This window comes from Anomaloglossus baeobatrachus, chromosome 3, assembly GCF_048569485.1.
Source record: "Anomaloglossus baeobatrachus isolate aAnoBae1 chromosome 3, aAnoBae1.hap1, whole genome shotgun sequence".
Classification (NCBI taxonomy): Eukaryota; Metazoa; Chordata; class Amphibia; order Anura; family Aromobatidae; genus Anomaloglossus; species Anomaloglossus baeobatrachus.
This window is the reverse complement of record NC_134355.1, coordinates 248,363,556-248,389,727: the sequence shown is the minus strand read 5'-3', so window position 1 is coordinate 248,389,727 and position 26,172 is coordinate 248,363,556. Positions and strand designations below refer to the sequence as shown.

The 26,172-nt window shown below is 46.7% G+C and overlaps 1 protein-coding gene across 1 annotated transcript in view; it reads left to right on the top strand.

Moving 5' to 3' along the window:
* Window positions 1–14,525: 14,525 nt before the first annotated feature.
* Window positions 14,526–26,172, top strand: part of SLC22A3 (solute carrier family 22 member 3) — a 387,524-nt gene continuing 375,877 nt past the window's right edge. The window contains exon 1 of the mRNA XM_075339784.1: window positions 14,526–15,280. Within this exon, the coding sequence (XP_075195899.1) occupies window positions 14,861–15,280 (420 nt within the window). The 5' untranslated portion in view covers window positions 14,526–14,860. The remainder of the gene's footprint in view (window positions 15,281–26,172) is intronic.

The following is a 26,172-nucleotide window of genomic DNA, read 5'->3' as shown; positions in this document are numbered from 1 at the left end:
GGATGATATGCTGTCCAAATCACCTGATCACTGTAAGTGAGTTTTTGGGGAATGTGGAAGGAAGTTACCATTTCAAATTTTGCATAAAGCAGCAAAAAAGCAATGATCCGACCTGTTTGGAGGTAATCACCATAGAATTAAAATGGGAACTGTCATGATGTAAATAGGACAGGTTCCTGTGAGCTTGTACCGTGAGAGATGTGCCCATTCTTCATCTGTGGGAGGATTTTCTCAAAGTGGATATTCTGATCTAATACTGAAGATTTCAGTGGCACAGAGGTAAGAATGGGTTTCTCACTTTACTGTACACCTATCTAATAGTGGAGATACCAGGGGTGCCATGTTGAGAAAAAGCTGCTCACACTGCTGTCCATAGTCTTTCTGATCTAATTCTGGAGAAACCAGGGGTTGATGTGTGAGCAGTTATTCATCAGTATTTTGCTCTTGTGCTGCCTCTGCCTTTTATCATTAGAAGTAGGACCCGGTATTAGTAAATATTGCATTTTTCTTCCTGTGATGTGTTTCATTGCTGTGTACTGTCTGTGTTGTATTGCTATATACAGTATACTCTGCCTTACCATTGTTTTGCTATTATCTGCTCTTTAAGTATTCAAAGTTGAGCAAAAATGTTGCCACTTTAGGCATTTTTATTCCATGGCCCGCCAGCTGCACCAAAATGGGCAGAATACGAGTGGCAATGGGCAGCTTTTTAACCCCTTAACGACCGCCGATACGCCTTTTAACGGCGACAAATTAGGGTACTTCTTCCGATCCGCCGCTTTTTAACGGCGGTCGGAAAAAAGGGTCTAGCGCCCCCCAGAGTCAGAAAATTTCCGGGGTCTCAGCTGCCGGGGGTAGCTGAGACCCTGGAGATCATGATTCTGGCCGTTTTTTCCGGTCCCCGCTCACCTGATGACCGGTATACACCGTATACCGATGATCAGGTTACAGTAAATGACCGCGCCGGTAAAAAATCATTTATCTCCCATCTGGCATAAACAAACATGTCAGATGGGAGATAAATCTCATCCCCCGGTCCTTTCGGGTCCCCTCGGTATCCCCAAAGTGCCCCCTCTGACCCCCAACCCCCTCCCGAAAATCCAAGATGGCCGCGCGCACCGGCGAGCACAGCAGCGAGCGCGCCGGCCGCATTTACACTTTTCTTATGGTTTCTGTCGTATGTGCCATAACACATGCGACAGAAACCTGCTCCCTAGGCCCTGCCGGGTCCCCCCGGTGTCATACATACCTGTCGGAGCGCTGATCCCCCGCGGCCCCCTACTCCTTCACAGCAGACGCCGGTGAGTGCGGTCACATGTGCCGAGCAGCTGACAGCTTCCTGTGTTGTGAGACGCTGGCTGCTGCTGCTACTCGGCACACTGCAGCTGTGACCCAGGGAGGGTGGGTGCAGATTCTTTGCACCCACTCTCCTCAAATGGAGGGTCTGCAATACTAGAAAATGGGGGATACGTTCCCTGAACGTGTCCCCCATATTCTAGAAGGTCCAGAGTCGACGTGGGACGTCCAAATGGATTACAGCTGATTTTTTTTTTCTTTTCTTTTCAATAAATTGGTCAATCAGGGAATGTTTTGGGGAGTGTTTTTTCAAATAAATTTTTTTTTGTTGTCAATTTTTTTTTTATTACTGTCAATTAGTTATGTCGGGTATCTGATAGACGCCGTGACATAACTAATTGCTGGGCTTGATGCCAGGTGACATTACACACCTGGTATCAACCCCATTTATTACCCCGTTTGCCAACGCACCAGGGCGCGGGATGAGCTGGGGCGAAGCGCCAGAATTGGCGCATCTAATGGATACGCCACTTCTGGGGCGGCTGCGGCCTGCTATTTTTAGGCTGGGAAGAGTCCAATAACCATGGCTCTTCCCACCCTGAGAATACCAGACCCCAGCTGTCAGCTTCACCTTGGCTGGTGATCTAATTTGGGGGGACCCTACGTTTGTTTTTTTTTTTAATTATTTATTTATAAATAATTAAAAAAAAAAACCCAGCTTGGGGAGCCCTCCAAATTGATCACCAGCCAAGGTGAAGCTGTCAGCTGTGGTTTGCAGGCTACAGCTGTCTGCTTTACCCTAGCTGGCTATCAAAAATAGGAGGGACCCCACGTCATTTATTTTAATTATTTTTTTTTTCTTTTTGGGCTAAATACAAGGCTAGGCACCCTTTAGTGCCACATGAAAGGCACTAAAGGGCACCAGCTTAGAATATGCAGGGGGGTGGGACGTTATATATGTTTGACATCTATCCATTCATCCATTGTAGCATTTTAGGCTATGTGCCCACAATCAGGGTTTGCAGCGTTTTGGGCGCAGAGTGTTTTCCCTGCGTCCATAACGCTGCGTTGTGCAGTAGAAGCACAGTTGAAGGATTTTTAGAAATCCCGTGCCCACTGTGCTTCTTTTCTCCGCAGCATAAACCGACCTGTGGCGCAGCTTCCCGAGCCTCAGCATGTCAATTTATGCTGCGGAGATGAGTGTGCTCTGCAGGTAGCATAGAGCTCCACAGCAGCCTGAACCCAAATCGTGGGCATGGGCAGCTGCGTTCTCCCGTGGACAACACTCACATCTCTGCAGGAAGGCTGACACTGTGTACTGGACGCCGTGTCGCTGGATCATGGCCACATAGCCTAAAAGAGAGAAATTTGTTGCTACAGCAACATTTTTGTGAAGTACCTGTGGATTCAAAATGCTTACTATACTCCTGAATAAAATCCTTGAGGGGTCCAGTTTCCAAAATGGAGTCACTTGTGGGGGGTTTCTAATGTATAGGTACCCAAGAGGCCCTGCTAATGTGACATGGTGTGCACAATTTATTTCAACTTTTCCAATATTCAAATGGTGCTCCTTCCATTCCAAGCCCTCCCATATATCCAAACAGAGGTTTTTGGCCACATATGGGGTATCCCTGCGCTCACAAGAAATTGGATAACAACCTGTGGGGTCCACGTTTTGTTGTTGCCTCTTGAAAAAGTGAGAAATGTGATGCTAAAGAAACATTTTTGTGAAAATAATGAAAATTTTCAATATGGCAACCTAAGCTTATCAAATTCTGTGAAGTATTCGTGGATTCAAAATGCTCAATATACACCTAGATAAAAGCCTTGAGGTTTCTTGATTCCAGAATGGGGTCACTTGTGGGGGGCCTCCACTGTTTAGGCACTTTAGGGGCTTTCCAAATGCGACATAGCGTCCACTAATTATTCCAGCCAAATGTTCAGTCAAATTGCACTCCTTCCCTTCCAAGACCTGCCGTGTGCCCAAACAGTTGATTTCCACCACATATAAGATATCACCAAACTCAGGAGAAATTGCAGAATACATTTCATGGTGATTTTTTTCCTGTTATCCTTGTGAAAAAAAAGCTACCTGGTTGAAGTAACAATTTTGTGGTAAAATTTTATTTTTTTATTTTCATGGCTCAACGTTATAAACTTCTGTGAAGCACCTGGGGGTTCAGGGTACTCACCAAACATCTAGATAAATTCCTTGAGAGGCCTAGTTTCCAATATGGGGTCACTTGTGGTGGTTTTTTGCTGTTTACGTACCTTAGGGGTCCTCCAAATGCAACATGGTGCCCGCAATCTTTTTCAGCCAAATTTCCTTTCCAAAATTCAAATATTGCTCCTTTCGTTCCAAGCCCTCCCATTTGTCCAAACAAAGGTTTCAGACCACATGTGAGGTATCACCGCGCTCATAAAAAGGTGGGTAACAAACATTTGGGTCAAATTTTTGGAATTACCTCTTGAAAAAGTGAGAGAATTGATGCTAAAGCAACATTTTTGAGAAAGAAATTACAAATTTTCAATATGACAAAGTAACGTTATCAAAATCTGTGAAGTACCTGTGGGTCCAAAATGCTCAGCATACCCCTCGATAGAAGCCTTAAGGGGTCTAGTTTCCAAAATGGGGTCACTTGAGGGGGGTTCCTGCTGTTTAGGTACCTTAGGGGATCTATAAAAGCAACATGGTGCCCGCAATCTGTTTCAGCCAACTTTGCTTTCCAAAATTCAAATATTGCTCCTTTCATTCCGAGCTCTCCCATTTACCCAAACAAAGGTTTCTGACCACATGTGGGGTATCGGCGCGCTCATAAGAAAGTGGGTAACAAAGTGTGAGGTCCAATTTTTGGTGTTACCTCTTGAAAAAGTAAGAAAATTAGTGCTAAAGTAACATTTTTAGGTAAAATGTTAATTTATATTTTTTTTCATTCCATATTACTTTAGTTCCTGTGAAGCACCTGAAGGGTTAATAAACTTCTTGAATGTGGTTTTGAGTACCTTGAGGGGTGCAGGTTTTAGAATGGTGTCACTTTTGGGTATTTTCTGTCACCCAGGCCTCTGAAAGTCACATCAAATGGGATGTGGTCCCTAAAAAAATGGTTTTGTAAATTTTGTTGAAAAAATGAGAAATTGCTGATGAACTTTGAACCCTTCTAACTTCCTAACCCCAAAAAATTTTGTTTCAAAAAATTGCACTGATCTAAAGTAGACAAGTGGGAAATGTTATTTATTAACTATTTTGTGTAACATAACTCTCCGGTTTATGGGCATAAAAATTAAAAGTTTGAAACTTGCAAAATTTTTAATTTTTTTGTCAAATTTCAGATTTTTTCACAAATAAAATAAAAAAATATCATCCTAAATTTACCTCTAACACAATATGTCACGAAAAAACAATCTCAGAATCACCGGGATCCATTGAAGCGTTCCAGAGTTATAACCTTATAAAGTGACACTGGTCAAAATTGCAAAAAATGGCCTGGGCATTAAGTACAAATCTGGCTTCGTCCTTAAGGGATTAAAGGGGGCTTTACAGGCAGCGACATCGCTAGCAATGTCGCTGGTGAAAGCACCCACCCCCGTCAGTTGTGCGTCACGGGCAAATCGCTGCCCGTGCCGCACAACATCGTTAGGACCCGTCACACGTACTTACCTGCCTAGTGGCGTCGCTGTGGCTGGCGAACTGCCTCCTTTCTATGGGGGCAGTTCGTGGGGCATCACAGCGACATCACACGGCAGGCGGCTAATAGAAGCGGAGGGGCGGAGAACAGCCGCATTAACGACACGCCCACCTCGTTGCCGGAGGATGCAGGTAAGCTATTGTTCGTTCCCGGGGTGTCACACGTAGCGATGTGTGCTGCCTTAGGAACGACGAACAACCTACGTCCACAACGACCAACGAGATTTTGAAAATGAACAACGTGTCAACGATCAACGATAAGGTGAGTAATTTTGATCGTGAACAGACGCTCGGAGCTGTTACACGCAATGACGTCGCTAACGACGCCGGATGTGCGTCACAAATTCCGTGACCCCGATGACATATCGTTAGATATGTCGTTGCGTGTAACGGGGCCTTCAGTCATCAAAATGTATGTGGAGCACCCCAGGGGGTCAAGGAAGATATTCGTCCCCGGGCTGGTGAGGTTCAGGGGATGTCATGGGTGGCCCTGCCCAGTTTCGTGACCCCGAGGTGTCCACGAAGGTGAATGAGTGATGGTTGGGGATTGTGGAGGGTGATTTTGTGACGCCACCTGCGGGATGCGGCCAGGGAATTAGCCACCGCTGCTGTCGTTGTCCTCCAGGGAGGATGGTAGTAGCATCTAAGGTGTTTCTGCTCCCCACAGGTGGAGCGGGACATGGGGAGGATGATGAGGGGAATAATAATGGCGGGCACCGAGGCGCGGGTCGACGGCGCCCGGATTGACAGGCGGACACAGTCTCTGTGGTTCCAGGTGTTTTTTACTCACAGTTATGCTGCTCGCTTGGGTGGTACCAGTCACTGTGATGGGCCCTCCCGTCCCAGGTCCCACCATCAGATGATTGTGGGTCCCAGGTGTGGTGGTATCCTAAAGACCTAACCACGCTGGCGACCCCTTTTGACCCGAACCTAGCATGGTACACGGTAAAAGAGGACAAACTGGTTGTGTGTGTATGAATTGTGTAAGTGGAACCGGCACTAACCTCCTCTGAACCCAGGTTGAGCACTGCACTTTAAGTCAGGTGCAGTACCCTGTGGCGACTGAAGCCTCAGGGGCGCCACATTCCCCCACAGCAAATGGCAGCACTCCTGGGCTGAAAACAAACAAGGTTAGTACACTGCAATTTTTGTATGCAATAACAGGTTATCAATATTCCCTTTATGGGAGGCCCATTATATCAACGTTGCAAACAATTTAACTCTGCGCAGTTCACTGGTTCAACATGGAAATCAAAACATTTTCAAACACTGGTCATTAGAAGCATAGCATTCTTCAACATTTACAAACTTATTCAAAGACTCATCAGCATTATAAAATTAGTGCATCAAGCATATAAAACATTCTTGTCAGCATTATAAAACTGGTACACATATTAAACAGGTAAAACTTCCTTATGTCACTATAAAAGATTGCAAAACAGTGGAGTCCTTTTGTGCCACCCGATGGTGCACCGCTCCCGGTAAATAAACATTTTCCTTAATTCTGTATGATTAGTAACCACCCTAATTCTGGTAGGGTGCACAATTGGTGCAACTATATACATTACAGTTCCGACCACTGTCAGTCCCGTGGCCCAGTTGTCCATGAAATGAAAAAAATCAACCGACATGAATGCAAAAATAACTGAAGAAAACAAAAGCTTTATTACTGGGGTGGGGGAACTCCTGACCGGTCAGTCTCAGAGAGTAATCTCCCAGAGTTTGAGTACACCTATCCTGTTTGCCAGGTGTACTGGGTGTTTGGCGGGAAGCGAGGACTAGTTCGGGACGTACCTCTGGAGTTGATGCTGCTGCTGCCGCCTATCTCCACACTAACTCAAACCGGGTGACGATTCCCGTCCGTAGCGGTCCCCGTTCCGATGAGCTGGCCTTTCGGAGCCGCTATTTTGCTGCCAGGTTGTGGGCCTCCGCTTCCACCGCCCTTTTTTCGGCGCTGCTGTTCTTCAGCAGCCATCTAGGCAACGGTGGCTTGGCAGACAGTCCACTGGGGGTACCCCTCGCCGCAGGACATGGCAGAGGGAAACTCCTGGTCAGTTGGGCACTTCCCCCAGGTTATTCCCGGAAGGGTGCCGTCCAGCTCACCTGTATGAGTCTCCATCCCTGGCCTCGGGTCAGAGGCGGACAGGTTACTGGCGTCTGGGTCTTCTCCCATCACACAGCAGTCAGCCGAGTCTTCGGCTGCCTGGGGGTCGCTAGCCAGGTCTTCAGCTGCTGGGGAGTCGGTAGCTGGGTCTTCACCTGCCGAGGAGTCGGTCACCGGGTCTTCAGCCGCCGGGGCGTCGGCGGCTGGGTAAGGTGTATTTGCGACTGGGGGTTGCTGATGGATTGGTGGGGCCTGGAGAGTATCACCATTGGCATGGATGACCGGGATTCCTGCAGCCTAAAAAATCCAATTTAACACAGTTCTGTAAGGCGCACAGCACCCGTTTTTAGCCTGGGCACGTTATCCTGTTTGTGACGCCAAATGGAGCACCCCAGGGGGTCAGGGAAGATACTCGTCACCTGGTTGGTGAGGGTCAGGGGATGTCACGGGTGGCCCTGCCTGGTTTCGTGACACCGAGGTGTCCACAGAGGGTAATGGGTGATGGTTGGGGATTGTGGAGGTTGATTTCGTGACGCCACCTGTGCTATGTGGCCAGGGAATTAGCCGCTGCTGCTGTCGCTGTCCTCCAGGGCGGATGGTAGTAGCAGCTAAGGTGGTTCTGCTCCCCACAGGTGGAGTAGGTCCCAGGGACAATGATGAGGGGAGTAGTAATGGTGGGCGCCGAGGCGCGGGGCGGCGGCACCGGGAATAACAAGAGGACACAGTGTGACGCCCCTGGACTATCAGGTCATCACAGGGTACTACACACTCTGTTACCTTAGTGCAGTATTCAAATCCCTCATGGTTCTGGGTCCCCAGCTTGTGGTGCTGCCTCCAACAGCAAATCAAATCCTATGACCACCCTGCACCACACCCACCAGACACACCAGTGGGCAGCTTGAGCAGAATAGAGTCGCCCACCTAGGGGTCAGGAAGCGGTAGTCAGGAGCGTGTCAGTGAAGTGAAGTGAAGAAAAGTGAGGTGAAGGAGAGGGAAGTGGAAGAGGCAGGGAGCGGTGGCTCCCAAGAGAAGCTGTCTAGGTTGCAGGCGGTGTCTGGACCTAGAGGAGTCAGACCCCCGGTCGCAGGGGATTCAGACGAGGTGCCTAGGACCTGTCAAGAAAACGGTCAGCAGGTTGGTCCTATCTCCGGTCCTGGACCGAAGGCACGGCGCGGTACCCGGACCCTAGGTCGGGGAGAAGCTTCAGGCAACCCGGCAATTAACCTGTGGAGAGCAGCACCTTTATGGACTGCTCCCACTAGCTCCAGAATTGGGGCACTAGCGCAACGAGGGGGATAGGGGCTTCCACATACACAGCCCACAAAATCCCAAGCGTGAGCCTTGAGAGCAGGCTCCCACGCTAGCCACAGTGGGGAGCGGGGCCCAGCAAGTTTCAAACTACTGAGCCATTTCAGTAAAATCTCAACTTTCTGCCAGGAGGCAGGTCACAGTACACCAGGCAGCACTGCAGGGGACGAGACCAGGACGAGCTCCCCGAGAGAGACAGCGGCACCTAGAGACTTGGTTTACCCGGTTGTCAGCATCTGCTTACTGGCTGAATGAGTACATGAGTGACCCCCTGCACCGTGTCCCCGCATCACCATCCAGAGTCCCAGGGCCTACCCCTACCAGTGGAGGGTAATAACACCTTGCTGCCCCAATCCATCACCTCGGGTACTCCCAACAATGGCAACGGCGGTACTCCCAATTGCCGCACACCACTGGTGGCATCACGAACTACAACTCCCTTTTAAATACCCCCTTTTACTTTAGAATGTGGACCCTAAGCCCCCAGGTCCAGAGACCCTCGAGCCACGAACTGACACCATCCCGGATCCAAGTGGTTCGATCCGCTGCTGGGGCGGAACACACAGTCTCTGAGGTTCCAGGTGTTTTTTACTCAGTTATGCCGCTCGCCCGGTCAGTTCCGGTCACCCCCTTTGATGGGCCCCGTCAAACCCGGATCCTTCAGAGGTCAGAACCGGTACAGTGAACCGTGGGCTCTTCCTCCTTGCGCTTGATGTTGAATCCCCGTGGCTTGAAGCTCTTGGGGATCCCAGGTCTTGGTTCTTGAAAAGTGTCTTACTCCCTGCCCGTATGCAGGTGCCGCAGGTCCGTTGTGGTGCCTGCCTTGGAACACGACCCCAGATCCTATCTGACAGTTTGATCCGGGCTTGTGGGGACCAGAGGAACGTGCAATCCCCCTGGCCTGCAGGTTTTGGTGGACAACTTGAAATTTAATCCACCCTAGGTTCTGCACCCTGCTTTGCGCCGGTCCCGAGGGACCAATAAAGCTCTCCCCTTGGCGACCGTATTAGCTCCTGTGTCCCACTGGAGCCACTGGTAAACCCGACTGCTCTCTTGCTCTCCTGCTGAAGAACTCCCTAACTGTAGTGTTGCTCCCAACTCCCCCTGGTGGTTGCTCCTCATGTGCCAGGTCCTGCAACTAGTGGATTGGGGTCCCAGATGTGGTTGTATCCTAAAAACCCAACCACGCTGGCGACCTCTTTTGACCTGAACCTAGCTCGGTCCACGGTAAAGGAGGGCAACCTGGTTGTGTGTATGAATTGTTTAGTGGAACCGGCACCGACCTCCTCTGGACCTGGTTGAGCACTGCACCTTAAGTCAGGTGCAGTACCCTGTGGTGACTGATGCCTCAGGGGCGCAACATATGCCTCTTTAGTATTGTAAAATTTCTGCAGAACTGTACTCCAGTCAACTATATTAACATTTCTGATGGTGGCACATGCCAGTTGTAAAATGTGTACTTCTTACTAAATTAGATGCACCTTACTCAAATTTTCCCGATCATTAAAGGGGTATTCCAAACTCCAAGATCCTATCCCAGTGTGTAGTAGGTGTAAATGACACGTCGACTCCAGGGCCGGGGGTACTCGGAACCGGGCCGGACTAGTCCAGGAACATCAGCAATGACGGGGTCCGGCTCCGTGACCCTGGCGGTGTCTTTTAAATTATAAAGGGGATGATTATGGGCGTTGTAGTTTAGAGATTTTTAAAGTTTGTGACGCCACCTCTGGTTTTGCGGCTATGTGATCCGCCGCTGCTCTGTAGGTTTCCCGGGTGCAGGTGATGAGGGCACAGCTGAGGTGTTCTTACTCCCCACAGGTGGAGTGAGGCCCCGAGATAACCATTTATAATATGAAAAGTCTATGATGGCAGGTTGTGACGCAGGAGGAATGGAGACAACACCAGGGCTTTGCAACAACAGTCTTTTACTCACTGTACTGGTTCAAGCTTGACAGCCATTTTAGTCCATCCACAGTATGCTGGGATCCCCAGTGATGGGCAACCACCAATCCCGAGTAAATCCAAGGCCAGTACCGGTACACCCTTTATTTGCCTTTCGTGGCCGTCTCTCTGTGCTGACTTTCTCACTCCTGTCCTCCGCCTCCACACACAGTGCCCTGAGCCAGGGGCCACAGACCTGCACAGAGACTTCTGACTGCCTGGCTCCCTCCGGGGATCTTCAAAGGGATTTCCGTTTGTGACCAATCTCTCCACGTTGAGCTGTTGCCTGTGAAACGTGACTATAGGGATGTTTGACACACTTCTCCTAAGTCACTGGGATTCTTTCTTCCATCTCCTCAGAATTTAACACGACCCCTAAGTTCCTCCCCCTTAGTCGGTCTCCTCCCTCCTCCTGACTGACTGACTCTCCTAACCGACAATTTTCAAAACTTAGTGCCGCCTATTTTACCTCAGACAGCTCAGCCACTAAGCTCCTCCCCCAAGCTGGTATCAGACCAGTGCTTAGGGCTTAAGTGCCATAACCATACTACTGGTCGACAAGCATTAATGGGACCTGCCCTGGCCCTGATCTAATGTGTGAGCTAACAATTGGGTGTACATAGATTTTTGGGATGTGAACCGGCAAATGGCCTCTTTCTTACGCAGGATGGGCACCACACCTCTGCTGAGGTGCAGAACCTCTATGGTGTCGGCAGCCTCAGGGGCGCCACACTCCCGCACATCGAATCCCAGCACGTCCGCGGGCTGGACCACAAATAACATTAACACTAGAACTACTGAGGTAGTCATTTTGACTACTTTGCACCATGTATTTCTATATAGGTGTCACAAGTACAGTAGTTCTAGTGTTAAGAGAAAGACATGCAAAAATGTTGAATGAATTTTCAAACACTTCCCTTTTGGGAGGCAACATCACTTTAATGTTACTTAACTTGAAAATAATAAATAAATAAATAAATAATAAATACTGAATAAATAAATAAACATTCTTGTAACATTCTTGAGAGTCTAGTGTGATCCCTGACCAGGTGTCCGTCACACTGCTCCAGTTGTAGATAAGTCTTTGGGGGATCCGCCTCCATCCAACCCCCCACGTAGGCTGTGGGCTGGCGAAAGAGCATTTGTTGACCACGATTTCTGCCAGCCGGACGGGTTTTTGTTCCGTGGTATTTTAATTCTGGTAGAGAGCACAACAGGTGCTAATAAAGTAAAAGCAAAGTTCTGGTCACTCATAGTCCAGTGAACCAGTTTCCATGAACTCAATCAACTAAAACAAAAAAACATTTCTATGCAAGAAAATAATTTACCTTAAACAACTATTTACAATTGTATTCTGAAGAATCTATTTTAGATGCTGGGATCCTCCTCTGGAACGGCTCCAGGCATCAGAAAAGCCGTGGTCAGGGTTGTCTGCGTACAAACGGGTTGCAATGGGGTGGCCAGCTTTCTCCCGCTGACCAGTAAATCGTCCCAATTTTTTTTGAAGCCATGTCTGCTCATGTGCGTGGGCCGAGGGAAGGGGTCCTTTTTCTAGCGGGGTAACTGGGGATATCAGCTCACCGGTATCTGCTGCTGCTTCTCCTGTGATGCCGGACGCCGCCTGGTCTCCTGGCGCATGTCCCTGTTCTGCCGCCTCCTGCACCGCACCGGTTTGCAGTCCCAATAACCACTGCCCCAGCAGCGTCACCTCCTCTCCCAGGAAGTCGAGGTCCAGGACCAGCAGTGGTGCCGACGTGTCCTTGAGTCATTCGGGGGAACTCAATGCCACTTCTCCATGGTCCGGTTCATTGCTCCCCATAGCCTTCTCCATTTCCTCCTCTTCAGAGTTCTCCTGACAAGCCATCTTGCTTGACAGAACTCCAGGCCGCACACCTAAGTTTCGTTTTTCTTTCTTTAGGGCGGGCACAGCTCTTTGGCGCCCAGCTGTGTCCCCGCCCACGAAGGGCGGATGCCCTCCAACCTCCAGCCTTCACATGGCACCTGTTGTTTTTCAATGGCTGCCACTGTGCAAAGTTTTACATGTCCAGTCAATTAGCATTCAGTATCTAGGAGCACAGTACCTGGCAATACCAGTCACGATCATCTTGTTCGTGATGCCAAAGTTGACACACCCACTCCAGGGCCGGGGGTACACAGAACCGGGCTGGACTAGTCTAGGAACGTCAGCAGTGGCAGGTCCGGCTCCGTCACCCTGGCTGTGTCTTTTAAATAATAAAGGGGATGACGATAGGAGTTGTAGTTTAGAAATTTTTAAAGTTTGTGACGCCACCTGTGGTTTTGCAGCTATGTGAGCCGCCGCTGCGCTGTAGATTTCCCTGGGCAGGTGATGAAGGTGCAGCTGAGGTGTTCTTACTCTACACAGGTGGAGTGAGGCCCTGAGATAACCATTGATAATATGAAAAGTCTATGATAGCATGTTGTGACACAGGAGGAATGGAGACGACACCAGGGCTTTGCAACAACAATCTTTTACTCACTGTACTGGTTCAAGCTTGATAGCCATTATAGTCCATCCACAGTATGCTGGGATCCCCAGTGATGGGCAACCACCGACTACAGGAGTTTCTGACACACTTCCCCTAAGTCACTGGGATTCTTTCTTCCATCTCCTCACAGTTAAACAGGACCCCTTGGGTCCTCACCCCTAGTCGGTCTCCTGCCTCCTCCTGACTGACTTACTGACTCTCCTAACCACCAATTTTCAAAACTTAGCTCCGCCCATTTTACCTCAGACAGCTCAGCCACTAAGCTCCTCCCCCAAGCTGGTATCAGACCAGTGCACAGGGCTTAAGTGCCTTAACCATACTACTGGTCGACAAGCATTAATGGGACCTGCCCTGGCCCTGATCTAATGTGTGAGCTAACAATAGGGTGTCTGTAGGTTTTTGGGACGTGAACCGGGAGATAGCCTCTTTCTTACCCAGGATGGGGCACCACCTCTGCTGAGGTGCAGTACCTCTGTGGCTTCGGCAGCCTCAGGGGCGCCACGCTATAATAATGATATTAACAAATACATCCATTTAGAAATGTATAGTTCTCCTGATATAGCCATGTCTCTTACCTCATGTGCAGGGCATTGCAGCTTAGATATCCATGATTAAGTCTGCTCATATAGTGACAGTTAGTTAGTTGCTCGTGGTCGTAACCATGGATACCTAAGCTGCAATGCCCTGCACATTTGTACTGTAATTGGAGATATTTGCTAATATTATTATTATTATTATTATTATTATTACGCCTGCTATATATTGGGCTAGGATCTTGGAGATGGGAATAACCATAAGTCTGGTGTGCACAATGCGCAATGAATCTGACCCATTGTGTTTCATCTGGATTCTTTGCCAACGCTGTTACCTATGACCACTAGATCTATCACCTGGATTGCTGCCTTCTTAATGCATTTAACCATTACTAGTTTGGGACTATATTTTTATTGTTACAGTACATTTGAATGTAAGTCATTTATCCAGACAGATGATTACTTGTCTTTAGGTGCTAACCCCAACCTGTCAATACACTGTGGTTTTTTCTTCCTTTATGACATCAACATTACCGAGATATAATTGTTTTTTGGCCAAGGAAAGCTGAGCACCAAGACCAAAAGTAATGTTGCAGGAAAAATGTAAAAGTGAAAAGTCCAATTCTCTCTCGGAGTATCCTGCCTTCTGCCCCTTCACTGAATCGTATTTTTACGTATGGCGCAGTTTCTATAATGAGCCATTCACTGTCCTCCATGGCGTATAAATTATCTTGGCGGTCCGCTTGTGTCCAGCGCTAATGATCTAATAATCGTTAAGTCTTGTAGAAACAAGTAATTCTATTTTGGGTGAGAGTGGAGCATATAATTACTTACTTAGTTTCCTTCGCAAGCATCTCAGCATTGTAAAAGGCCCATCTTCTTGTTTTGTTGCAAACTATGAATAGTGGCGTGGATAACGCTATTTGTTACAGAACAGAGAGTTCTTCAGTGAAAGCTGGGACTGTAGAGCTGGGAGGAATGCGCATGACATAACTTGAGAAGTACCTCATGGAGATTAAACCTGTGCAGCTATGTGAGTGAGCAGAAAGACACTATGGAGTGTGCAAAGAGCGCCCCCTTCCCACTGCTCCAGGAACTGCAGCTGCCAGCAGCCTCTTCCCCTCCCTCTTCTCACACTCAGTCCTGGGTTGGTATACAGGGCAGTCATACAACTAGGTGCTGAACCTCTGCAGCCTTCTTCTGCACAAACTCTACTCTATGCCACATCTGCTCCTACTTCCAGCTCCGACAGCTAAGGAGAAGAGGAAAGGGGCCAAGAAGGAGACAAGAAGGTGATAAGAAGAAGCATCCTTCTTATTATCAGCACAAAGTTTTACTGGAAGACCGAATGTAGTGCCCTACTGCTACTGTGCCAGCTACACCTGTCCCATGTGTTAGTGTTTCTTATAGGACTGTATATTACCACTATATCTGACTGTAAGAGCTTTATTTTGCTGCTTGGGCCATCTGCTAGGGCAGCAGCATCATGCCCACTTTTGATGAAGTGCTCCAGGAGGCTGGTGAGTTTGGGCGCTACCAGAAAAGGGTCTTCCTCCTACTATGTATGACCGGCATAACGTTCGCCTTTTCTTTTGTGGCCATTGTGTTCTTGGGAGAGATACCAGAGAGTTACTGGTGCAGGAACTCAGAGGTGGCACAACTTAGTAGGAGTTGTAGATGGAGTCTAGAAGAAGAGAGGAACCTTACTGTACCAAGGCTTCATCTTGACAAGTCTGAACAAACCCAGTGTCACACTTATGACATTATGTGGAATATCAGTAGCTCATCTCTCAATTGTGAGAACCCTATTTATGCTGCCACAAATCTGAGCAGAGAGAAGCTGCCCATAAAGCAGTGTGAGGATGGATGGGTGTATGAAGAATACCGCACTACCATCATAAGTCAGGTAATGTAACGCTTACAATAACTTACACTTGTTTATAGACACTGATAAAGTGTTCTGATTACTAAATGACTTTGTGTGAATATTTCTGTGGCTTTTGTGCGTTACACCAGCCTGGCATGTAAACACCTGTGCAGTAAGTAATGATACTGATCTTGTCAATCTCACATCAAGTGGTCCAGTGATCTAAACATATGGCTGCTTTATCCATGGTCTCATTTGGAAAAATTGTCTTAACCTCTTTAAATCTGTTATCCCATACAATGATACAAGTACAAGACAAGATAAAGATTCCCAGATCACATCAGGACTACAAGATCCCAGGTACCTTCAGCTGCACTACAACCAATGTGGTGTACTTAATTATATGTACCAAATGTCCAACTGGGGGTCTGTATGTAGGGGAGACCGGACAACAGCTCAGGACAAGGATGAATTCTCACCGCCACACAATTAGAGAAAAAAGGATGGATCTACCTGTGGCCAAACATTTTTGTAACCCAGACCACAGCATCATGGACATGAAATTGCTGGTATTGAAAGGAAATTTCAAGTCCCAGAGAGATAGGAGACTATGGGAGTACAAACTTATGATGACCTTTGACACATTCAGAGAAGGAATGAATGTGTCTCATGGATTCATGTCTTTTTACATCAGTTAAAAGATGTGCTCCTCTGACCATCCGAGCGTGTCACAGCCCGGGCCAGACCCTTATCAGAGGACAATAAAACTTTTACACTGAACTGCAGCAGTATTTATGGCCACAACAGTTTGCCCCCTGCCATAGTGATAGTTCTGTTTTATATAACTTGTTTTTTTTTTTGGTTTTTTTTTTACTGCCCCATTCTAAGTCCTGTTGTGTATAAATATGTGACTCTTCAGATTTTGTGTTATACCATGCCTGATGAAGAGACCTGAGTAGTCTCGAAAGCTTGCAATTATTACCATCTTTTCAGTTAGCCATTAAAAGGTATCAACCACTGAGGACTTGAGTTCTTTTAAAATTTTTTTTTTTTTATCCCATACATGATTTTCACCCCAGAAGCCCGGAAGACTGTTAATAACTGTTTAAAAGCAATGTGTAGTTTTCTAAAAAATATACATTTGTCATTATTTATATTTCCTTGTTGTGGAAGGTATTGGGGGCAGACTAGGCAGAATCAGTCTTCTTCCTCTTCTGGCAGCTGACTATATAGACCCTTCCTATTTCCGTTCAGACGTCTTTGGAGTTATACTGCCATGCTACTACAGAGGCTATGCTCCTTTCCAGGCAAACAAAACACAACTCCCACAAGGGATACACAAGGTTCATTTAAACCCAAATATATTTATAAAAAATAATGCTTAATTGGAAAATATACAATACAATTAACAAGGTATCCACAAGGGGGCAACCTCAGTGCCAAATGCTATACATATTATATTATATGAATGCAACTGTAGCCAATATTCACGTGTGAGACTCATACCAATATCAGGTACTTCTATTGGTATCTCACTTACCCAGAAACAATTGCTGTGTATTCTACTATATGTACATGTGGCATATTAGCTAATACCCTACTGTGAGAATTCTCCGAACATCCGGTGCTTTACGTAGACACCAATTCTGCTATAGCCAGCCATTTCTTTACTTACATATTCTATCTCTACTATACCTCTTCTTATGCTGTTGTGTGCTGTTATACCAAGATGTACCTCCTTTCATATAGTGTTTACTAAGAAAATATTTGATATTTTTATTATTACAATTTGAGATTTTGCCAAAAATCTCAAATTTTAATAAAAATCACAGTTTGGAATTTTTAGTGCAGTGCACATTTTGTGCTGGCTTTCCTTTTTTATATTTTTATTATTGTATATTTCTACATCCAGTTGCATTCATACTATGCAACGTGTGTAGTACAGTATCTGGCACTGAGGTTGCCCCTTTGTTATTTTTATTGTATATTTTCCAATAAAGCATTATTTTTTATAAATATGTTTGGGTTTATATGCTTGTTTACCCCTTGCAGGAGTTGTGTTTTGAATATATATATATTTAGGCGTTAGATAGTTATAACGATCACTTTTAAGGATTAAACGGTCCTTTCCAGACAAGCGGGGCAGGAAGCGCTTTCTGCTGGCCGCTCTCCACTGAGGATCACTATGCAGAGACTTGGCTTTGGGGAGAGTGACTGAGCATGGGTTGTCAGCCAGCACTTGGCTCATTAGCTGACGTTCACATTGTTATACATTTTTAACACCGGATGGCGCTATACTATGTGAGTTAATATCACTATTCATTGGATGAAATAAATGGCCTACACTGATAATTTTTATGATCTATGTAATAAATACAATATAAAATGGTGGGATAATCCTTTTACTCGTGTTTTGAAACCTTGTCCTCCTTTTCAGATATATCACGTGAAATCCTTTAATTGGTGTAAAATTATACTGGACTTCGCTATAAACAATAAGTCACTATGATGGTACTCTGAAGGTAAAGATGCAAGATTTACAGAAACTATTAATGCATAGAGGTATCTCCAGAAGGACAAATACAATCTGACAGGTCAGGTAGAACAGTTCACAGAGGCTGTATACTAAAGTATTGCCTTACAGCCTCTCTGCAGGAGCTCCAATTCTGTTGCTTTGAGATTTATGAGGCTGGGGATACACACAGACTTTGTTAATGAAGGTTTTCTAGTTTTATCTAGTTATTTACAGCTGAATTTCATAGGAATACATCAATCTCTATGCGTAAGGCCTCCTGGAGTGTGCAGGAGGCTATGTAACTACTCTAGTGAAATGAGGACTGCTGTATTGTTGGTACATGTCCTTCCCCATTTTGTGCAATGTATGGGACACCAATCCACTTAAAAAACTGTGTGAAATTGAAAAGCCCTCTTATTTACTCGAGTTCAAGTATCAGGACTCAATAACACTTCTATAAAACACTGTAGGGGAATCCAGTGGAGCAAAACAAATCTTATTTTAAATTGCAGACATGGTAATTTACAATTAGGCCTCATATTGCAGTCATGTGTACAAGGCCTTGTGGTTGACCTGACATACTAAGCAATTAAACTCTCAGAGCTGGTTTCTTAGGTTATGTTCAAATTGAGGTTTTGATTTTTAAGGTCTCTTTTGGATTCCCAACCACTTCTACAATCCATAGTTACTGAGAAGTGACTCTCCACCTGACCTAGCCATACCATATAGTAGAGAATTCTAGGTTTAGAAGGCATCATAAAATCCTTAAGCATGTCCTTTATTGCGCCATAGTACAATATTACAAACATGACATGTACGGAAATGTTTGACCGCAAAACTGTCTTTTTCTAGCCAAAATTCTTTAAGGAAAAATTACTAATAACACACAAACATCATCTACAGAGTTCTTTATCCAGGTGGCAACAGATATTACTCCTCCTCCATCTGATTTGCCCCTCTTCTCATGGTAACTAAAACAATGATTACCCTGGAGAGGCATAGCTAAGCAAATACCTGGATTGCACTAGAGCCTCTGGTGGTGAGGATAGGCTTGGCTGTAGATAGTCACCAGGTACCACTCCACGGTAATTTCCCAGTCTGATAGCTGACCAGAGGGTCAGAGGCATGGGAGCCTGGTACAAGAGGTCGAGACAGAGACATGGTCAAACAGTCCAAGGTCAGGGCAGGGCACTCAAAATCAAAGTACAAAGCTGAGGTCTGGAGCAGAGAAGTAAGACATGATGGGTAGCCGGGTTGAGAGGAACAATACAAACAAGGATATGAAGCGGGAACTAGCAGATGAACTGAATAGGAACCATTTCGGCAAAGGTTGTTGGGCCCAATATAGACTCTGTTCACATGGGATAGGCCAGGGAACTTAATCTCTGCAGGATACAGCAGGGTTAAATTTCTGCTTAGATCAGCCACTGACCCCTAAGTCCAAATAGAAGTTACATGCAGAAGCAGCAGTGCATAGGATTGCTTCAACTAGCAACTCAGCAGGGAGGCCTGACATGAGGAGAAGCCATGCTGTGAGTATGGTAAGTGGGGTGGCCCTGAGGAGGTATGCTAGTTGTCACCGCAACAGTACACCTCTTTTTGCCCCCTCTTCTTTAAGCCAGTTTGGTGGAGAAAACACTCTTGAAATGCATTTGGGATCCGTAGATGCACAGGAACTTGAAGACGGTAGGTCACCGGATTAAGTTGCCTGGGGATTTTGTATGGATCGAGATACTGGAGAGCGAACTGGTATGAATGCAACTTCAGATAAAAATTCTGGGATGACAGACAGACTTTATCTCTGGGCAGATATTACACCTAGGCCTGCGACTGGAACACGGGGGCATCCGCTACGTCTTGAGGAAAGAATGTTTAATCATAATCACAGATGAGGATTCTTTACTGTACGAGCAGTGAGACTATGGAGCTCTCTGCCGTATGATGTTGTAATGAGGGATTCACTAGTAAAATTTAAGCAGAGCCTGAACGCATTTCTTGAAAAATATAATATTACCAGTTATGTATATTAGATTTTATGACAGGGTGTTGATCCAGGGAACTAGTCTGATTGCCGTATGTGGAGTCAGGAAGGAATTTTTTTCCCCATTGGAGCTTATTTGACACATTGGTTTTTTTTTGCCTTCCTCTGGATCAACATGTTAGGCTACGGGTTGAACTAGATAGACTTAGAGTCTCCCTTCAACCTTAAAAACTATGAAACTATGAAACTATGAAACTATATTGAGATGGCGAACATCTCTTCTTGTCTACATGAATCTACATCCAAGGCACGGCCTTAAAGAGTGAAGCCCAGGTCTGCTACCTGTAGACAGTCGCCATTCGGTATCAACTGCTCATACTCCAGAGGAAGCAGACATAGGAGATGACACTTGAGGATTCTGGGAATATACTACGAAGAATGGAGATGCTCCAGAAGACTCCCCACCATGGTTATTGTAGGAAAATTCTGTCCAGGGGAGAAGTTGTACCCAGTCATCCTGACCGACAGAACTAAAATGGTAAAGATAAATGCCCTGATAGATGAGGCATTTATCCCCAAGAGAAACTGTTTGTTGGTATCAGGGTGATGCAACTTTGGAGCACTTGCGAAGGTCTCTTTCAAATGCTAGAAGGCTGACATGGCAGACTCTGGCTAGTCCCTGGTATTAGCCCCATTCTTGGTTAAGGTGAAGATAGGTACCATAAGGGGTAAGAAGTGTGGGATAAATTGCCTATAGAAGTTAGTAAAACCCATGAAGCACTGGATGACATGCAGACCTTGAGGACGAGGCCAGGAAAGAATAGCAGAAATGTTCTCTAGATCCATTTTAAGACCTTGGTTGGATATGTAGCAGAGGAAAGATGAGGAGTTTTTTCCTAGACATATTTGGACAACTTGGAAAACAAATTGTTCAAAAATAGAAGAAAACAGGCACTCGCCGGTGTTGTAGAAAAATCAAGAGCCTCTTGATTTTTCTACAACACCGGTGAGTGCCTGTTTTCTTCTATTTTTGAATATTACAACTCTGCAGCTCTATAGTGTACCCCAAAAAGTAGACCCATACTCAGGCTCACGCTGAATACCTGAACAGGTGGAATAAAGCAGTGAATTGATCATGTCTATTAGTGGATTTCGGAGTGTGACCGATCGTTAAGTGAGGAAAAAATAGTGCCCAGTGTTCCTTCTTTTTTTGGTGGAAAACAGATTGTTTTCTCTAAGTCACTGTAGAACTTGACAGACATGTTTCCTATGAGAAAACAGATAATGGGGAGAATATCAGGACATTATCCAGTTGCACAAACACAGAAACATAGAGGAGATCCCAGAAGATGTCATTAACGAATTGATGAAATACAGAGGGCACATTGCATGTCTAAAGCACATGACAAGATACCCATAGTAACCATCACAGGTATTAAATGCTGTTTTCCATTTGTTGAAATTACGGATACGAACTAAGTTGTAAGCCAAGTAGTGCAGGTACAATGTAGAGAAGATCCTAACTTTATGGATTCTGTCGAATAGCTCAGAAATCATAAGCAGAGGGTAAGTGTTCTTCATAGTGATTTTGTTAAGACTTTGATAGTCTACAGAGGCATAGGGAATCGTCCTTAGTGACAAAGAAGAAGCCAGTACCAGCAGGAGAAGAGGACTTATGGATGAATGCCTTGGCTATATTTTCTTGCATGTATTCAGACATGGCTTAAGTGACAGGTAGAGACGGGATACACCCGACTTGAGTTGGTGAAGAACCAGGAAGGAGGTTGACGGGACAGTCATAAGGTCTGTGGGTGGCAGGACCTTAGCCTTCCTTTCACAGAAGATGTATAAAAAGGCACAATAATTGCAACGCGGCAAGTTTTCGAAGACACAAGAGGCCTTGTCATGGCATGATATTGGGTAGGTAGCTGGAAACACAGTGCAGACGCCAATGAAGTACCTGGCTGGAGAACCAATCAGTAAGTGGAGTGTGTTGATGCAGCCATGGAAAACATGGGAGAACTGAATTCACAGACCTGGGAAGCGCATAGAAGGTAATCCTCTTAGTATGTAGAACTCCAATCCACAGTGTAATGAAATGAACAGACAGGAGATGATCGAACTGTTGTGTAGTAAGTTGAAGTTGACTGACCTGATCTAGTTTAATGAATTTGCCTGATCAGCCAGAATCAAGATGGGAAGCGGTTGCAAGGGACCTCTCTCTCCAGGACAACATAACTTTTTTATCAGAAGCTTTTGAGAGCGATTACTCTCACCATGGGTTGTCTCTCCGACAAAACCTAGGGGCTGAAGTTTTACGGTCTCACTGGGCAATGGCAAACAAAATGCCCCATCACACTGAGTTTTGAAGAAATGTCGCCAACTGTCATATTGACATCGGGCTCTCTAGTGCCTGGGATCAATACAGACAGATTTGCTGTGTGCTGAATCATAGACTGGCTAGCAAGAGTTACTAACTCTGCTAGTCTGCTTGTTAGGTTCCTTTGATAACATTTGGTGGGGAAGCCAATCACATGTGCTCCCCTTTTATGTAAGCTGGATGAAATCTTCTACCCATGCCAGCTATAGTTTCTATGTTGCTCTGTAAGGTGTCGTGTCCTCTGGTTAACATTTTGCTATTTGCTTGTTGTGGTTATGGAAGTTTACTCCTGTTGTTCTGTAGCTTCATTCCTTGTCTTATGTTTCCTCCTGAATCTCTTATTGTCTTTAACTGTGTGTGCGCTCTGTGACAAAGTTTTGTTTTTTTCTCTTGTCTGTCTATATCTGTAACTTTCATTACTGTCCTGTCCCATCCCTTCTTGGGGAAAAGGGGAGGGAGAAACAGATCAGGACTGGTCAGGACCAGGGACAGGGGACTCAGGCATCCCCAACATTAGGGATTTTCATGAGAATAGGCATAGAATAGGCCCCCCTAGCTTGAGGGACAGCATAGAGGCCCTAGTTGCACTCTTTCCCAGAGTTATTGTGACTTGTCCCTTGCCTTCACAGTACATGCAAATGTTCTCACTGTACCGCCACTGTTGTTTTGGTACAGAAAGTCTAGCCCGCTCAACCTGTTTTAGCTCAGTGGCTGGTGGTATGATTTGTGAAAGCTAAGGAATCTGGAGGTTTGGAGCCAGTCTGAGTGGAACTCTGGCAAGAGGAGACACTGAAGTTGTTCTTGAGATCGCTCATAGAAACGGAGATCTATCTTAGTAGTCAGGTGGATAAGAGTGTCCAGTGAGGATGGTAGATCTCTACCAGCCAATTCATCCCTCATGCTACCAGACAGGCCCTACCCGAAGATCACCACCCAGGCCTCTTCATTCATAGCCAGCCCCGCCGCCAAGGTATGGAAGCATAAGGCATATTGAGCCACAGTATCCTTTTCTGCCTTAAGGGGTACTTTGCACGTTGCGACATCGCTAGCTGATTGTAGCGAAGCCGAGCGCGATAGTCCCCACCCCCGTCGCAGATGCGATATCTTGTGATAGCTGCCGTAGCGAACACTATCGCTACGGCAGCTTCACACGCAATTACCTGCCCTGCAACGTCGCTCTGGCCGGCGACCCGCCTCCTTCCTAAGGGGGCGGGTCGTGTGGCGTCACAGCGATGTCACTCGGCAGGCGGCCAATAAAAGCATAGGGGCAGAGATGAGCGGGAGGTAAACATCACGGCCATCTTCTTCCTTCCTCATTGCAGGTGGGACGCAGGTAGGGAGATGTTCCTCGCTCCTGCGGCTTCATACACAGCGATGTGTGCTGCCGCAGGAACAAGGAACAACATCGTACCTGTCGCTGCAGCGAAATTATGGAAATGACTAACACTACACAGATCACCGATTTTCGATGCTTTTGCGATCGTTTATCGGTGCTTCTAGGCTTTACACGTTGTGACGTCGTTACCGGCGCCGGATGTGCGTCACTTTCGATTTGACCCCGACGAGATCGCAGTAGCGATGTCGCAACGTGCAAAGTACCCCATAGAATTTAACAGAGATGAATCAGCAGATGAACAGCAGCCTGGAGCCTCGAACAATGCTCTGAACATGTCCAGGAATCTCCTAATATTGCGGGTTTCCAGGCCCCAATGCTCTCAAATGGGGTTTGCCCAGGCAAGTGCTTGTCCCGACAGCACAGATACATGCTATCTTAGACTGGTTCAAAGGAAAGATGTGTGTGCAGTGTGAAATGGATTTAACACTGATTGATAAAGCCACAGCTCTCCCTGAGGTCTCCATCATAGCAGTGTGAAAGTAGAAGCTAGAGCATAACAGTTCTATCAGAAACTGGAGCTTCAGAAGATTCCCTTGGAGAGGCTGTCCATCCAATAGAGGATGGGTCAGATGAGGTAAAATCAGTAGGCTGGGTGGACAGACCCTGCATCTGGTTTGCCACCGTAATGATGGGCTGCATCAACTGTCCTGTCGCTCGCACTGAGAGCAGACCTCTTTGTATAAGACTTACAAGAGACTTGGGATGCTAGGATCCTGATCTGTCAGCGGGATTTATGGCCAGCACGTAATGTAATGCTTGTGGGTGTGGACCCACTACACCACCGTCTGGCTTACCCTTCAGGGTTGTAGCTAAGCAACTACCTGGTTTTCACTAGAGCCTCTGGTGTTAAGGATAGGCTGGGCCGTAGGTAGTCACCAATTACTACTCCTGGGCATTTCCTGGGTTTGTTACAGCTGACCGGAGGATCAGAGGTGTGGGAGTAAAGTACAGGAGACGTGATCAAATGGTCCAAGGTCAGGACAGGCAGCACATGATCAAAGTACTAAGAGTTCAGACAGGATAGGTATACTAGCTGGGTCGGTAACTGGAGGATCAATACAAAGAAGAACATTAAATGGGACTAGGATCAAACATAAACGCAAGGAGTGGTGAGAGGCATTGCATAGTATAGACCCTGCTCGAACGGGATAGGTTAGGGAACCTAATCCCTGCAGGACACAGCAGGGCTCAATTCATGCAGAAACGAGCCGTGGCCCCTAAGGTTAAACTGAAAATTACATACTGAGAGAGCAACTCAGCAGGGAGATTTGACATGAAAAGTCGTGCATTGAGCATGGTGAGTGGGGAGGTGAGGTGAGGAGGTATGCAAGTTGCTGCCGTAGCACTGTTAAAGTTACTGCATCATGTGATTTGGACAATATTCCTTATTTGTGGGTTTGCGCTGAAAGGAGGTGGTGGTGTACCGCCCCTGCAGCAGTTGGACTGCTCGGATCCGGGGTTGCCGTGGCTCGAGGATCTCCGGACCCGGGGGCTTCGGGTCACCCGAAACTGAAAGGGGCTATTTACAGGGGATTAATGTTCGTGACGCCATCCGTGGTTCACGGTAAGGGGTGTACCGCCGCTGCCAATGGGAGTACCCAGGGAAGATGGAGTGGGGCAGCCAGATAACGTTCCCTCCACTGGTAGGGGAGGCCCCGGGACTCTGGATGGCGGAGGTGTAGGGGAGCGTGGTGCAGGCCAGTCAGGGAGATTCAGGGGAGAGCAGCGTACTCACTCAGGCCGTATGGATCTTGGTGCGACCATTAAGCAGACTCTGACACAGAAGTAAACCAAGTCTCTGGGTGCCACTGCCGCTTTAGGGGGAGCTCATCTGAGAATCCGTCCCCGTGGGTATTGCTGATGGTTCTGGACCTGCCTTCATGCACTAATTTAGAGTGTTCTGAGTGACCCCTCATCCTGAAGCTTTCAGGGTCCTTCTCCCTACGGTTAGTTAGAGGAGCTGTGCTCTCGATGGCTGACACTTGGGATCTCAGTGGGCCACATAAGCTGGAAAGCCCTATTCCCATCGTTGTGTTGATGCCTTCGATCTCTGAGCTCTTGGGGAAAGTTCATAAAGAGACTATCCTCCACAGGTTAATTATCAGGTTGCGTGAAACTACTCCCTGATCTAGGGTCCAGTACCCCGCCGTGCTCGGTACCGCTTCGGTTACTAGATTTTCTGTGCCGACCATTCTCCCAAAGTAAAGGTGGCTTTACATGCTACAAGATCGCTAAAGCGATGTCGTTGAGGTCACGGAATTTGTGACATCACATCTGGCCGCGTTAGCGAGGTCATTGCGTGTGATACCTATTAGCGATTTTGAATCGTTGCAATAACGTTCAAAATCGCTAATCGGTGACATGCCCCCCTCTTCCCAAATATCGTTGCTGCTGCAGTAACGATGTTGTTCGTCATTCCTGTGGCATCACACATCGCTAAGTGTGATACCGCGGGAAAGAGGAACCTCACCTTACCTGCGTCCCGCCAGCAAAGAGGAAGGAAGGAGGTGGGCGGGATGTTCGTCCCGCTCATCTCCGCCCCTCCGCTTTGATTGGTCAGCCGCTTAGTGAAGTCGCTGGACGCCGAACGAACCGCCCCCTTAGAAAGGAGGCGGTTCGCCGATCACAGCGACGTCGCAGAGCAGGTATGTGCGTGTGA